The 14,404-nt window shown below is 56.4% G+C and overlaps 4 protein-coding genes across 4 annotated transcripts; 2 read left to right on the top strand and 2 right to left on the bottom strand.

The window, feature by feature from the left end:
- Window positions 1-413: 413 nt before the first annotated feature.
- VDBG_00372 (predicted protein) lies at window positions 414-1,935 on the bottom strand (the record flags this gene model as incomplete). Its single annotated transcript, XM_003008645.1, has 2 exons — window positions 414-1,191; window positions 1,697-1,935. 2 exons carry the CDS (start codon window positions 1,933-1,935, stop codon window positions 414-416), a joined length of 1,017 nt encoding a protein of 338 aa, XP_003008691.1.
- Window positions 1,936-3,238: 1,303 nt separating this feature from the next.
- Window positions 3,239-5,125, bottom strand: VDBG_00371 (rRNA methyltransferase; the record flags this gene model as incomplete). The annotated part of the gene is made up of 2 exons (XM_003008644.1): window positions 3,239-3,996; window positions 4,051-5,125. The coding sequence occupies 2 exons, from the start codon at window positions 5,123-5,125 to the stop codon at window positions 3,239-3,241; spliced, it is 1,833 nt and encodes a 610-aa protein (XP_003008690.1).
- Window positions 5,126-5,787: 662 nt separating this feature from the next.
- VDBG_00370 (chromodomain-helicase-DNA-binding protein) lies at window positions 5,788-11,414 on the top strand (the record flags this gene model as incomplete). The annotated part of the gene is made up of 5 exons (XM_003008643.1): window positions 5,788-6,336; window positions 6,652-8,667; window positions 8,720-10,342; window positions 10,401-10,593; window positions 10,663-11,414. The coding sequence occupies 5 exons, from the start codon at window positions 5,788-5,790 to the stop codon at window positions 11,412-11,414; spliced, it is 5,133 nt and encodes a 1,710-aa protein (XP_003008689.1).
- Window positions 11,415-12,426: 1,012 nt separating this feature from the next.
- On the top strand, window positions 12,427-13,551 carry VDBG_00369 (conserved hypothetical protein; the record flags this gene model as incomplete). Its single annotated transcript, XM_003008642.1, has 2 exons — window positions 12,427-13,011; window positions 13,468-13,551. 2 exons carry the CDS (start codon window positions 12,427-12,429, stop codon window positions 13,549-13,551), a joined length of 669 nt encoding a protein of 222 aa, XP_003008688.1.
- Window positions 13,552-14,404: the final 853 nt, after the last annotated feature.

Here is a 14,404-nt window from a genome sequence, read left to right as displayed (position 1 = left end):
ACCCCCGTGTCGGTCCGTATACGTGTTCGGGCTACTTCCACCCGATGCCCTTCTCATCTTCTTTCCCGGTGATCTCAGATGAGGAAAACCAGGCGTCTGTCATTGGGGCACAATGCGTACCTCAGTTGGGTACCGCAAGAAAGGTTGTGGGGATGACGGGGATGGCGTGTCTCGGTGCAATGGCTGGCAGGGCTCTCCCTCCCAGTTTGTCTGCGATTCCCTGAGTTGGAGTCGATCCGGCAAGCCTCGTCGTCCTGACGGAAAGGAATGTTCCATCTGTCCATGACAGCGTGTCGCAAACAGGGCAATGCGCCCCGGAAGGCTCCCCGACTGGGGACGCTGTGGGGGTAGTTTTAGGTGTTGGGCCAATGGCCCCGATCTTTCTTTCCCCGGGTGCCTACCTAGCTACCTAGCTACCTAGCTACCTTCAGTGCCTGACTGAGGTACCCCTGGGGCGGTCCGGGGTGGCGTGTCCATGGGTGAGATTGGGACATTGGGGAAGGAATGCAGATGAGCCTCAACGGCTGTGTCGGTCTTTCCCTATGTCTCTTCACACTCTCTTGTTCTTTCTCGCTCGCGCTCTCTGGGTTTCCCTCTCTGCCGTTGATTCTCTTGTGGAGTCTTCGCGTCAGAGAACCAACAGCCGGCGTGCGCGTTGCTGAGTCAATAGCGCGTTGTTGACCTTGCGAGACCCGGACATCAGGGGCGAGCCTCAACACTCGATACCTTACCTTCCATCGGGCTGTACGTTTCCCTGTTCGGATCTGCCTCTCTTCCCATTGCCTTGGCGTGGCCCGGCCTGGCCTTCCTCCCACTGCACTGGTCAGGAAAACGAACAGACATGAAAGGGCACAGTTGGGCCTCGGCATGGATGGATCAGTCGGGCTGTCAAGGTCCCAGACGTGGTCCAACACATGAATCGGTTGCGGACCAGGTCCCCGGCCCGTTGGTTCTTTCTTTCTGCTGGACCGAGATTGATGCGACGCGATGGTGTCTATTTGGCGCTCATGTCGAGGGAAACAAGCAATCTTATCCAGCCTCGGCGGACGCCCACTTCCGTCGGGAAAGGAAGCCGGGTCGGGTTGAGGAGTTTTGAACGGGTAAGAGGGGGGACGACCTGACCGAGAGAAGATGGACGCCCGACTTTCCCCCCTTGCCGAAAATTGGGAAGGGGCCCGGGAACCTGGCCGCCTGAACGATGATGATCGCCGTCTCTCGATTCGCGCCAAAAAGGGGGGGGGGGGGTGGACAGCCTCGAAAACATGATGCAGCCTGTCCTCCCACAGGGAGGGCAAGCAGGCCGAACGGGGGGATCATCATCAATGGCGTGGCGCACTGATTCTGGCGAGCGAGAAAAAGGACAGCACTGTCTGAGAGATTCGGCACCTCGCATCACCTCAGTCAAGCCGCCGCCCAACGGACCTCCCCGGGCGGACAGCGACCTTATTTGGAGATTTCTCTCTCTCTTTCCCTCTCTCTGGGATCGTGGGAGAAAAGGGGCCAGTGGATGGCCAAGCAAGCCCAAATGACGAGAAGGTTCCTGTGGAGAGCAGACGGAACACGACCGTGACCATGACCGGGATCAGTACCAGGGGAAGAAGCCAAGCGTGCGGCCAGTCCCGACTACGCGTTCCCAGTGGAGATGCTTTTCCATTTTAGTGACGCTTGTACCTGAGCCCTTCCTCTACCTACCTACCTAGGCTTGTTAGGTACACAGGTATGGCCCTTGAGACGCATTCCTCCGTGGCTCGACGTCCCCCCCTTGCTACAGGTGCCCTGCCTCGTCTGGAGAGCTGGTTCTTCCCCTTTTTCCAGAACGTCCGACGCATCGTCACCATCGTGCATCAATGCAGCGGGACCAGGGTAGACGGTCAAGGCCGGCAGACAGACAGGCCGGCAGACGGGGCCAAGGGGGCCTCCAACTCGAGCAAGCATCGCTAGTAAGCATCAGACGAGCCAGCCTCGGCCCCATCTTCTATCGGCTCGAAACAACGGCATATGCCAGCCAACCTGGATTGACCTGGTTCCCTTCGTGTGTGTGTGTGAGTATATGTGTGTTTGGTTATATGGGTGTGTTTTGTGTGAAGGCACCGTCGGTAAAACGCCTTTCGACCACATGGTTTGCTGCAGCCTGGCGAGCAGCGTTATGAGCCCCCACAATCGCCATCAAACATGGCCAGGTACCATGTGCTACCCAGGTCATCCCCAGAAATATAGCTATGAGCTGACCATCATCCCATCCCCGGCCCCTCCGCGTCCGCCTCCTCCCTCCTTCGCCAAGAACAGCATCGAACAACAAACGCCAGACACTGTCCACACTCCATCCGGACCTCCCGCTCGTTTCGCCTGATCACTGACAGTCCCCTTGTGCCGCTCCCGCTCCTACTCCTCCCTGTGGAAGGACCAAGGGGCAAAAAAATAGATGTAGCGCCATATGGGATGAGAGAGGCAAGAATACAACCGATGCTGGAGATCTGACTCACCGCAACAATCACCATGCGCCACCCCTGCCCCTCGTCCTGCCACGTTGCCCTTCTCCCGTCTCATCGTGCGTGTGTGGCTTACTCTTGGCCCCCTTGCTCCCCAGCATGGCACGGCCCGGCAAGCAAGTGAAGAAAGACCTGTTTTTGCATCGTTTTCATCAATTCGACGCTGTTCAGATGTGATACCAAAACGGCCAGGTCAGTACCCGCTTCGTCTGTAAGCCTTCTCATGAAAGAGGCAATTCATCTCGCGGTGTGACGATACAAAATGCCAGTAACCTTGTGCGCTGCCACACTGTAATCTAGAGCCTCTGGAGGAGGGGTACCCGAACTCAAGGAGTGCATATAGAATCGTGGGTTTGGTTTGGCGGGCTGAGGCGAAAGGCTCTCAGCAGCTTCCCTCGATAGCGTGCCCGGTGTTGCCCCGCTTACACTTGCTTCCTTGCCGCGTAGCGTGTCGTTCAGGTCTGGAGCTGGCTGGCTGGCTGATGTCTGTGGGCTCTCTCTCGACTGACTGGCCATCTTGTACATCACACGTCACAAAGTACAGCTCGTACAGGAAATAAAAGGGGCTTTGGAATTGGCTTTCGATATTGTTACAAACGTTGGAGTGCAGTGACACTTTGCTCATGATAGTCCTCGCCACCATATGCCGCCATGATGGGTTTTTTGGGAAACAAAAAAAAAAAAAAAAAGAGACAGAAGCTTCTGACAGGTAAAAGTACATTGTATACACAGCCCCCGGGGCATGGGCCTCAGAAAAGAGACTCACCGCCGCGCGCCCTCTTCTCGTCTAGCTTGAGCTTCTGCTGGAAGCTCCTCGGCACAGCCCGCGCACCCTTTGTGAAGGCGTCGCAGAGCAGCGCCGCCGCCACGCTGACGTTCAGACTGTCAACGGAGCTGCGTCCCGCCGGCTGCCGCTGGATAGTCACCTGGCGGCTCGCCCTCGACATGATCTTTCGCGAGAGGCCCTCGCCCTCGTTGCCGAGGACCAGGATGCACGGCTTCTCCCGCAGGGGATCCTCCTCGGCGAGCTCGTCGGCCGTCACCTGCTGCCTGGCGCTGTTGCTGCTGCCCGACGCCGGTGCGACGGCCACGTACGACTCCCAGCCGGCCTTCTGCGACCCCTCGAGGAACGCGACGGGGTCGGCAACGGAGAAGATGGCCAGCTCCTCGGCGGCCCCCGCCGCCGCCTTGACGACTGTCGGCGTGATGGGTGACGACGTCTGCTTGGTGATGACGACGGCTGCGGCGCCGAGGAACCGTGCCGTCCGCAGCATGGCGCCCAGGTTGCCCGGGTCCATGACCTCGTGCAACAGGAGCACGAAGGGTTTGTGCCCGGCCCGGGAGTCCCAGGCCTGGAAGGGCTCGGTGCCGTTGATCTCTGCGTCTTCCCTCATCTGGTGCGCAATCTCGACCGTGTAGCCGTCCTCGGTGACGGGGCCCAGGCTGACGAGCGGGAGCTGCGGCAGAGGTGAGACCTCAAGGACGAGGCCGTTGTGCGGCCGGCCCCCTGCTCATGTTGTCCATGATGTGCTGCTTCCGGACTCGGGCACGACCGGTGGACGCCGGACGCCGTGGCTTTCTTGGCCGAGGCGTTGCCGAACGGGGATCGTTGGGCGTTCCTCCCTGTTGGCTGCCCGGCAATAGACATAAGAGGTGGTACAGCCTGCGCCCGCGCCTCCTTCCAGCGCCGCGGCGACGGGCCATCGGCCAAAGAGGAACTGTGAGGCGGCCGTCGACTGCGGCAGGGTCGCCGCAAAGTTGTTTGTCCGTCCCTTGAACGCCGGCCGGTGCGAAAAGGCGTCGTCGTCTTCCTCACGCAGCTCGTCCCTGGCGCGCTGCTTTGTTACGTCCGAGTGCCCAAAGCTGCGGCCGGCAGCGGGGGATCCCCGCTCGCGCGGCGTGTAATCAGAGGTCGAGCGCATGCGCCTGAAGGCACCGTCGTCTCCTCGAGGCCCCTCTGACCTGGCTGCGTCCCGGGCCGGGCAAGGCTGTGCATTCCGCGGTCGCCGGTCGCCCGAGGCGCCCCTGCGGCTGCGGGCTTGCTGCCTGTCGTCGGTCGAGCTGGACATGCGCTTCCATGGATCCTCCTCTCTTCGCACATCTTTCCTCTCCGACGTGCCGGCCGCCGTGCTGGACCCGGTCCGTTTCGCGTCGACCAGTTTGGAGATCTTGTCCTGGAAATCGCCCTTGTTGAGCTGATACACCAGGCTTTTCTTGCCAAACGAGTACTCCGGGTTGTTGAAGCGCTTGCTGCGCGTCTTACGACCGCCCTCTGTGTCCATTTCCTCCCTCTCCCTCATCTTTTGCAACGCCTTCTTGGGCTTGTAGTGTGTGCGCCCGCCGCCCAGGCTGCTGGCGGCCAAGTCGACCTTGCCATTGGGGCCACCTCCATCTCGAGGGCGAGACGGTCGACGCGCTGCCGGCAAGTCAGAAGATCGGGAGCCAGAAGAGCGGCCGCGGCCCGAGGAACCAGGTTCACGGCGACCAGATCGCTCGGTGCGAAGGCCGCGCCATACGGCGGAGAAGGAGGACTGTTGGCGGATATTGGTGTTGGGGAGAGACAAGCGACAGCGGAGCGCAGGCCTGGCGCCGTGTGTGGACGAAGCAACCGTGCTCCATCTTGATAGAAGACTCATTGCATGTTGTGATGGCGAGGATTGCAAGCCAAAGGGGTGAGGGAAGGGCGGGTGTGTACAGTACTGAACCCAGGTCGTCTCGAAAGTTCAGGTAGATGGCATTGGTGGTTCGTACTTTTTCTGCCGTCTGGCCCCCCTGCCCCTCCCCTGTCGAGGATCCCAGGCGGTCAGTCCGAGGCACGCTTGATTGTTGGTGTGCCTCGTCCACCCTGTCTGTACCTTGCCTGGCTTCGGAACCTAGGTACCTAGGTACCTAGGTACCTAGGTACCTACCTATATCTACCTAAGCTTGCTAAGGTAGACAGGCTTGGCAGGCAGGTAGATGCGTGCCGTACAAAAGGGAAAGTGGGGCAACGGGAGCTTAATGGATTGTCCAGGATAACGCGTGCCCAGTAACGGCAAACGAACGGCAACCGCGTCTTCCTGGCACTGCCCTGGCCGTGGCAGAAGTAGCCTTTTTTATCTATGCATTATACATCGACCGCTAAGGGCCAGATACGAACCACACCTCTGTACGCACGCCGGTGACTTGCGCACGTCGCATTTCGAAACCATGTCATGCCAATAGCCGCAGGCCAAAGTCGTTCGACTCGTAGGCTTGCCGTTGCCCGCCCATCACCCATCATCACCAATGACATCGACGAACGCCCTGCTGCTTTGCCATGGAGGAAACCGACAGCGATTCCGAGTCTGTGGCTCCTTCCACTTGGAAGGGCACCTTGGTATTCGGAACTCCAGAGCCGGAATTCAGCTCCTCCGAGGAGAGTGCTGCCGACGTTTTGGAGTCTGTCGAGAATCCCGAAGCCTACGAGTTCGAGACCCATGCGAACGAAGACGTGTCGGACGAGGCCCTCGCCGATCTTCTTCCCGAAGGCACCGAACATGAAGAAGAGGAGGTGCTCGACGCGACGTCTCAAGAACCTGTTGCGCCTCTTGCGCAGGAGGCCCAACAGGATGAGCTACAGCCAGACGTATCGGACCGACACAGCTCCGAAACGCGGGATTCCCAGGCAGACTCGCTGCGAACGACGGCCCCCGAGCGCATACGACCGGTTCGGTTTGAGATTGTATTACCAGAATTGTCGCCAGAAGAGCGTGCGCACTATCGAGAGGTTCGCAGTGACCGGGTGGATTTTGTCTACGAGGAGGTTGCAGAACAGCCATACGACCCTTATTACAGAATTGAGTATACAGACGGCAGGCAACATCTTGTAAGTCAACGCAAAAGTCTACTCTCTACCTCGCGTTGCGCTCTCAATATCTTTAACAACCCTTCCCATCGATTGCGCCTCTCTTTCTTGTCTCGCTAGGAAGGCGCCGCATTTTTGATGCGCCTCTCAACGCTTCTTGATCCTTTCCTATCCAGAACAGTTCCCGCCAATTATCCTCGGCAGCTCTCACTTGCACAGCTGCCTTCTTCTTGTGCAGGTCAGGTCGGGCTGACTCGGCTTTCTCTCCTTCCCCAACCTCTTCAAACTTGATCTTCACGCAACACCAAATGCGCGACTACTAACATCTCTCTCAAGGTATCTGAAGTAGACCTTGCAGCGCAGCACGGCGGCAAGACCGCATTACGACGTTGGCATGCTGGGATCACCCCAGAGGACATTTTCAAGATGAGTCGAAGAACCGCCCATAAGCGATCTTGGGAGGACGGTACCGAAGAAGACAGTGCTTCATCCGGATCCCTTGACGACACGATGGACGTCGATGATGACGATGAGGAGCGCATGCGTACGTTTCACAAACGACAACGAACCTCGGCTCGTGCAAGTACGAGTCGTACTATCCCTTTCTCTAGCGACGAGGACGAGGCCACTGCGCCGGCACCGCCCGCTCGCCAGCTTCGCGATCGCCAGCCGAGGCAATTGAAGCTCACAAAAATGGCATTCGCAAATGGCAACTCTTTCGGTGACGATGATGATGAACTCGCTTTGGCAAACTCGCTCCACCAATCAGACGGAGAAGACGACTTTCAGCTCATCACTTCCGATGTGGTTCCAAGGACAGGCCGAGGAAGAAAGAGTCTCAAAAGGCTGAAGCCGTCTCGATCGAACTACGCGGCACGCAGCTCTCGAGATTCCTCTATCGAATTCGAAGATGACCGCCGCCGTTCGGGAAGGTCAACAAGAAACACCAAAAACATGACAGACCTTACGGCGATGGATGATGACTTCTCCTCGGCCGAAGAGGGCAAGACTACCACAGCACCCAAAGTCATCAGCATCAAGGAAGTTTTCAAGCCATTGCCGCCCGACTCTAACTTCTCGGAGTACCATGTCGGTGTCTGTGACGTGTGCAACCAAGGTTCAGTCTCCAGCAAAGGTCAAATGATTGGCTGCCAGGGATGTTCGCTGTCTTTCCACAAGGGTTGCATCAATTCACGCGCGCAACGCGACCACATGGCGACCAAGGTCGGCGACGATAGCTTCGTCTTGCAGTGCAAATGGTGCATAGGCATTTACAGGAAGAAGGACGCGAATGCTCCGCATCATGCAATGTGTCAATCATGCAAAGAAGATGGCAAGGCCTGCAAGCCCTTTTCAAAGAAGAAGACCGCGAGGGAGGAGGAGAAACTACGGCAGGACAACGGTGGTGTCGATCCCATCACCAAGGTCGAACCCAATCTGGTCAACAACTCGGAACTTGTCTTGTTTCGCTGCACGACTTGCAAACGTGGCTGGCATTTTGAGCACCTCCCATCGTCGCGTACGGAGTCCGATGTGGCTGGTACCCGTGAGCAGCGCCTTGCAGATTACTCCATTGACTGGAAGTGCGAGGCCTGCAGCCTACGCAAGGACAAAGTCCATGTTCTCGTCGCCTGGCGACCAACGGGCAAGGAGGCAGGGGCCATCGAAGACGGCGAAGCTGCACCGGACTTCAGCAGCTTGCCCGAAGACGGCAAGGAATATCTTGTGAAGTGGGCCGACCATTCTTACTTCCACTGCACGTGGATGCCTGGTGCTTGGGTGCATGGGATCACTGCCGGCGCTATGAGAACCACATTCGCCAAGCGGGATGCTGAACGAAGCCTTCTCAGGATGAACGAGCAAGACGCCATCCCTGAAGAGTATCTCTTGGCAGATGTTATATTGTACGTCAAGGCCGATACCCACGCGTCAAGTAAAGCTGCCGAGATGGCGCGCATTCACAAGGTTTCCAAGATATTCGTCAAGTTCCAAGGACTTGGCTATGATGACGCAGTGTGGGATTCTCCTCCTCCCCCTGAATCCGGTCGTCCTTATGAGGCTTTCAAGGAGGCCTACGAGGAGTATCTCTGTGGAAAGTACTTCGCTCCTGGCGTCGGACCCAAGATGCAAGAGCGAGTGAGAGCTTGGAAGCGTAAGGAGTTTGTCGAACTCAAGGCACAGCCTCGTGGCATCAAGCGAGGAAAACTCATGAAGTATCAAGAAGAGGGTGTCAACTGGATGCTTTCGAGCTACCACACTGGCCGCAATGTCATTCTGGCAGACGAGATGGGCCTCGGCAAGACTGTTCAAGTGGTGAGCCTGATCACGACATTGATCCAGGATAGCCCACAGGTATGTTTTCCTCGGGTCTCAATGCAGGTCACGACACTGACGAAAATGGTAGTGTTGGCCATTTATGGTGGTGGTGCCCAACTCGACATGTCCCAATTGGCGTCGCGAGATAAAATTCTGGGCCCCTGATCTGCGTGTAGTTACCTACCACGGAGGACGCCAAGCGCAAGACTTAGCTTACAAGTATGAGCTCTTTCCTGACGGCGCCAAAGATATGAAGGCACATATTGTCGTCATGTCCTACGACTCGGCCCAAGATGACCGGACAAAGTCATTGTTTCGCTCAGTGTCATGGGCCGGACTTGTGGTTGATGAAGGCCAGCGACTGAAGAACGATCAAAACCTGCTTTACCTCGCCCTCAAATCGATGAGCTTCCCCTTTCGATTGCTTCTGACGGGAACGCCCCTGCAGAATAACAAGCGAGAACTATTCAATCTGCTGCAGTTCGTCGACACGGCGCACAGCGCCGCCAAGCTTGATGAAGAGTATGCCGAGCTGAACGCAACCAACCTGCCAAAGCTACACGAGAAGATCCGCCCGTATTTCCTGCGGCGCACCAAGGCGCAAGTGCTCAAGTTCTTGCCGCCCATGGCGCAGATCATCTTGCCGGTTTCCATGACGATTCTCCAGGAGAAGCTCTGCAAGTCGATCATGGCGAAAAGTCCAGAGCTCATCAAGGCCATCTTTGCAGACGACAAAATCAAGAAGACGAAAGACCGCGGCAGCCTCAACAACATTCTCATGCAGCTTCGTAAATGTCTGTGTCATCCCTTTATCTACAGCCAAGCCATCGAGGAGAGGTCAGACGACCCCATAGTTACGCAGCGCAACCTCATCTCTGCTTCAGCCAAGCTTCTTTTGCTTGAAATCATGCTACCCAAGCTCAAAGAACGTGGCCACCGCGTGCTGCTGTTCAGCCAGTTTCTCAACCAGCTTGACATTGTTGAGGATTATCTCACTGGACGAGGGTACGATTTCCGGCGACTGGACGGCTCCATTTCCAGCTTAGAAAAGCAGCGACGTATCGACGCTTTCAACGCGCCTGATTCGCCCGTCTTTGCTTTCCTACTGTCGACCAGAGCTGGAGGTGTCGGCATCAATCTTGCCACAGCCGATACAGTAATCATCCTAGACCCTGATTTCAACCCACACCAGGATTTGCAAGCTCTCTCTCGAGCACACCGAATTGGCCAGAAGAACAAAGTACTATGCTTCCAGCTAATGACAAAGAACTCGGTGGAAGAAAAGATCATGCAGATTGGACGCAAAAAGATGGCTTTGGACCATGTTCTCATCGAATCCATGGACAACGAGAACGACGCAGGCGATGATCTGGAGTCAATCCTCAAGTTTGGAGCCTCGGCCCTATTCAGCGACGAGCAGGACCAGAAAGATATTATTCGATACGATGACGCCAGTGTGGACAAGTTGCTCGACCGCACGCAGATCGAGCAGGCCAAACCCGATGAAAGCGGCTCAGGCGAGTCGCAGTTCTCTTTTGCCAAAGTCTGGGCCAACGACAAAGGGACTTTTGAGGATGACATGGCAGAACACGAGGACCCCACCCTTAACCCAAGTATATGGGAAGACATTCTGGCCGAACGTGAAGCCGTGGCGCAGAAACTCGCAGAGGCGGAAAAGGTGGTGTTGGGACGGGGAGGGCGACGTCGAACAGTGAGTCTATACTTGCCATGTCTTGCGTACAACACACATAACTCATGATGATTTCCAGGCTATCAACTATCGCACTAATGAGGCGAATGATGCCGCAGCACGTACCGAGCTGGACGGTTCTGATGTCGATGGCGACTTTAACGCTGATACGGATGAAGACGAAGAAAGTGCAGGTGAAAACGAAGCATTGCCGGACGTTGGTATCACTGACCTCGCCGGCATCATGCCCCGGAGAGCTGCTATTGTAAACGGTAGGATATCCTTGATCCGGGCTTCAATAACTACATGCCGATACTCTTGCTAACATGTCACCATCCCAGATGCCGCTCCAGCACCACCAGTTGTCGCTGTCGGGAGCAAGAAAAGGGGTCGGCCGCGCAAGACTGACACACCACAAGGAGAGCGCGCCAAAAACCCCAAGGCCAAGAACTCAGATTCGAAGCAGCCTGCGCTGCAGAACACAATACTCTCGAATCGACCACAAGTCGTCACTCACCAGAACAACCCCCGAGTCCACAACGGCATTAGCCCTCTTTGGGCCTCAACCGCCCTTTTCGTGCCTGGCCAGAAGATCCTGTCCAGTAACGCGCCGTTCCAAGCAGGGCCAGCATATCAGAACACTCGACAAGATGACCAACAGAACCAGCACCAGTCTCCATTCTTCAACTTTCCACCAAATCAGTCCCCGGGACTACCGCAACAAAATTTTCATCCACAAACCCAAGGAAGGCTAAGCGGCACAGGACAAGCCTCTCATGATCCGTGGCAGGGCCATGCACGACAGGCAATCGTGAAGACCACGTTCCCAAGCCCCCGGGTTTCCGAAGCGACCAAGCCCGCTCTTCCGGATATGGCTTACAAGACCAAGATTCCAGGGCTAACCCTTGAAGCGGCTCTCAAGGTCTCCAAGCAAATGATTCAACGAATACCACCCGCACCGCGGTCCTCCCAAGGGACAACCAACAAAGACTACCCTTGCGGACATGAAGTGTACAGGCTGTCTAGGCGACCATCTAACATCGGCCTGCAACAGACGGTTGACAGAGACTCAGATCCGGATGGCTCTAGATGAACTTGCGCAAATGCCAGATAACTCCCTCGTCGCCCTCGAGCAACATGAGCTCAAGCAGCGCTTGCTGTCGATACCGGTATGACCAGGGAGATGAAGCAATAGCTCATCCGATACATGATACAGGCTAGCTCTTCGTTTATATGCGGTTGAATATGGCCTCAATCTGGCTTTCAATTACGGAAAGGACGACAGAATACGTCTTCGGTTGCAGAAAACCCCATGGGCTATCGTCCATGAAAGGATCAAGAGGGGCACAAGACAGACGTCCATCATACTAGCTTACACACATGATGAATTTAACAACATGAAGACGACTTCACCAGCTCGGGATGTTCATGATCATGAAAGGCCTATCAGATGCAACTGTAGCCCGCGGCTGGCCATTGCCCACCCTGTTTGTCACGTGTAGGGGCACAAATCAGTAAATGCAGCTATCCGCCTCATCGTGGCAAATCTGGACTGATATCGGGCAAACGGTGGCCCAAGCCACCTGGCTCGGTCAGAGAAACAGGTTCAGCTGTGAGAACACAAACGGGCGTCTCTGGTTTGGTCGTGGAGGGAGGGGGGCATAGTAGTCCGAGCCACACCTCCTTCCCTTCACTTTGCCCATGCTTCCTCTTATGCCTTGTTATCCGCGGCCAACACGATCTTTGTCTCGGTAGTCTGCTCAGCACCTCTCCTGGCGGCGTTCGTCAAGCAGGCCAAGCTGCCGCGGTCAGAAACTGCACGGGAGCCACGAAGCACTGACGCGGAGCTGTGGCTTGCGCAGTGGGCGGCATGGTGAAAGACGGTTTGCAGTTGATGCAGAAAACAGACCACTGCAGCAGCGACTTGTGTCCCTTCGCTCCTCCAACGTCAACCCATCCACTTCTTCTACACTCGCATTCCTCTCACATTTCCTCCATCTTCGCCCTGGAGAAGCCCGGCGTGCGTATCCCCTACATATCATCCGCCATTGACAGAGGTAGCGTTCGCGACCCTGTCATCTCGCTTTACCGCACCGTCGCCGTGAATGTCGTCTTGTGAAGACGAGGCTTTCCATCATTCAGGCGACAAGAACTCTTGTACGGTCGAGAACGCACACTTCAGACTCATGGGCGAGCACTTGATCACCAGGACGACTGATCAGCATCGTCGGATGATGGCGACAGATACGCAGAAGATAACCCACCAGCACCATCAAGCGCCAAGGAGAGATGACCGAGACGGCCGTGCATCGCCTACCAACGTGAGCAGGTCCACCAAACCAGTGGTGAAAAGCACACCACAATGTCTTGAATTGCATGACTGGCAACTGGCGTCAGCAAACTCGAATGGACAATTCTCACCCCTCAGCCCCAGCCCGGCCACAAGCGTTGACTGTAGACCAGAAAGCTGGCTCAAGGATCGCGACAAGACTGAGCCGCCAGGCATATATGCATACTGCTTGGACAGGGGCAATGGAAACTATACCAGGTTGATACCAGCAGACATGCTGCCGCCAGCATTGGGCATTCCTGCCATACAGCAGGGCTCTAGGGGGATGATGGTGCTACCGCTCCCAGGCGCTGAGCCTGTCCGAGGCCCGTCAAACAATGTGCAGCCTGTCACGTTGAAGGTGAGATGACGGCTTCCCTTAATTCAGGTTGAGCGCGCTTGAAGGTGACTGAACGGCATAGACACCCCCGCCGTCTCAAGCAGTAACTGATATCATTCAGGTAACGTTCAGTGTGACGCGCAACGTGCCGCGCTTGCAGTTCTTTCGTGCCTGGCCCTGGTCGTTGTGCTGGCGATCAGCCTTGCGGATAGGGGGCCATCGATATCCTCGTAGCATGCTCGCCAGCCGGTTCCAAGAGGGACTAAGGTCTACTGCGACAAGTGGGGTGCCACGAGGGAGTCTGCGCCTTTACGCAGCAAGGCTGCAGGTATAAGCATGAGATGCCGCTCGACAAGGCCACGCAACACAGCTTGGGCTTATTCCATGGGCTACCGACATGGTGGAGGAAGCAGCAGGCTGAGTTGCAACGACGACAGCTGACTGTGAGTGGTCGGAACTTTGATTATTCCGTCCAAGTTACTTCAGCCCCCGGCGGCGCCGTGTTCGGAGGTGACCAACAAGGCCGCGGTGCTGTGGCTGAAGCAGATCAGAGCAAAGTAAACCAGACGACAGCCTACCGGCTTCAACACTTAGCTGCATGGCGACATCGAGACGTATCGATGTCTGCGACAGTAGGACTGCTGGACACGACAGAGACGGGCCCCTCTCGGGCTCGAGAGTATAGGATGGGTTATGTGACAAATGGCAGTCCTGGTACATTATCCCGAGATAGCGGTAGCCCATAGGCGATTGCTGACCCAAACTCGGCAGGCCACATCACAGCAGTTCAACAGCGCCCTTCACAGATCACTCCCTGTGTCTGGGGGCCAATTGCTCCACCGTCCAGGACCCCAGACTTAGGGTACAGTCCAGCCCCATATGCTCCCTTTGCTTCAGCAGGCGTCATCATGCCCGATGAAAGTCTGGAGAACCACGCCATTCTAAGGTCCCTGGACCGGGATTTTACAACTCGAGGCAAGGACTCCCCTTTCATGACAGACAGGCAGCGTCTGGACCAGGGCAAAGCCTACCATGAGCAGCAGCTCGCGGGCCTTGATTGTAAGAGAGTTTTTCGCTGAGGGAGCTTGAGCAGTTGGAATAGAGTCGGAAAGATGGCGACAGCTGAAGCGAAAGCCGAGTAGATACTGGGGGAAGCCGTCCGGCGTCTCGCGGCATGAGTACTTTGGATGCTGTACGCGGTAGAGAGAAACCCTGCCTGGTTCAGCAATCAAGGCCATACCAAGATTATCTATTGTATTGTTGACCGTTTGCGTCGTATTCGAAGTCTGACCTTTTCCAAAATTGACCTACTGGCGGAGGTGTCTTGTCTGAGCTGGCCCCCAAGCTCAGCTAGGTAGGTAGGTAGGTGGGATGGACTTTGCATGTGCAAAAGACCCGATGCATTGGAATGAAT

This window comes from Verticillium alfalfae, genomic scaffold, assembly GCF_000150825.1.
Source record: "Verticillium alfalfae VaMs.102 supercont1.1 genomic scaffold, whole genome shotgun sequence".
NCBI classification, from domain to species: domain Eukaryota; kingdom Fungi; phylum Ascomycota; class Sordariomycetes; order Glomerellales; family Plectosphaerellaceae; genus Verticillium; species Verticillium alfalfae.
The sequence above is the reverse complement of the archived record's forward strand: the minus strand, read 5'-3'. Positions and strand labels throughout refer to the sequence as shown.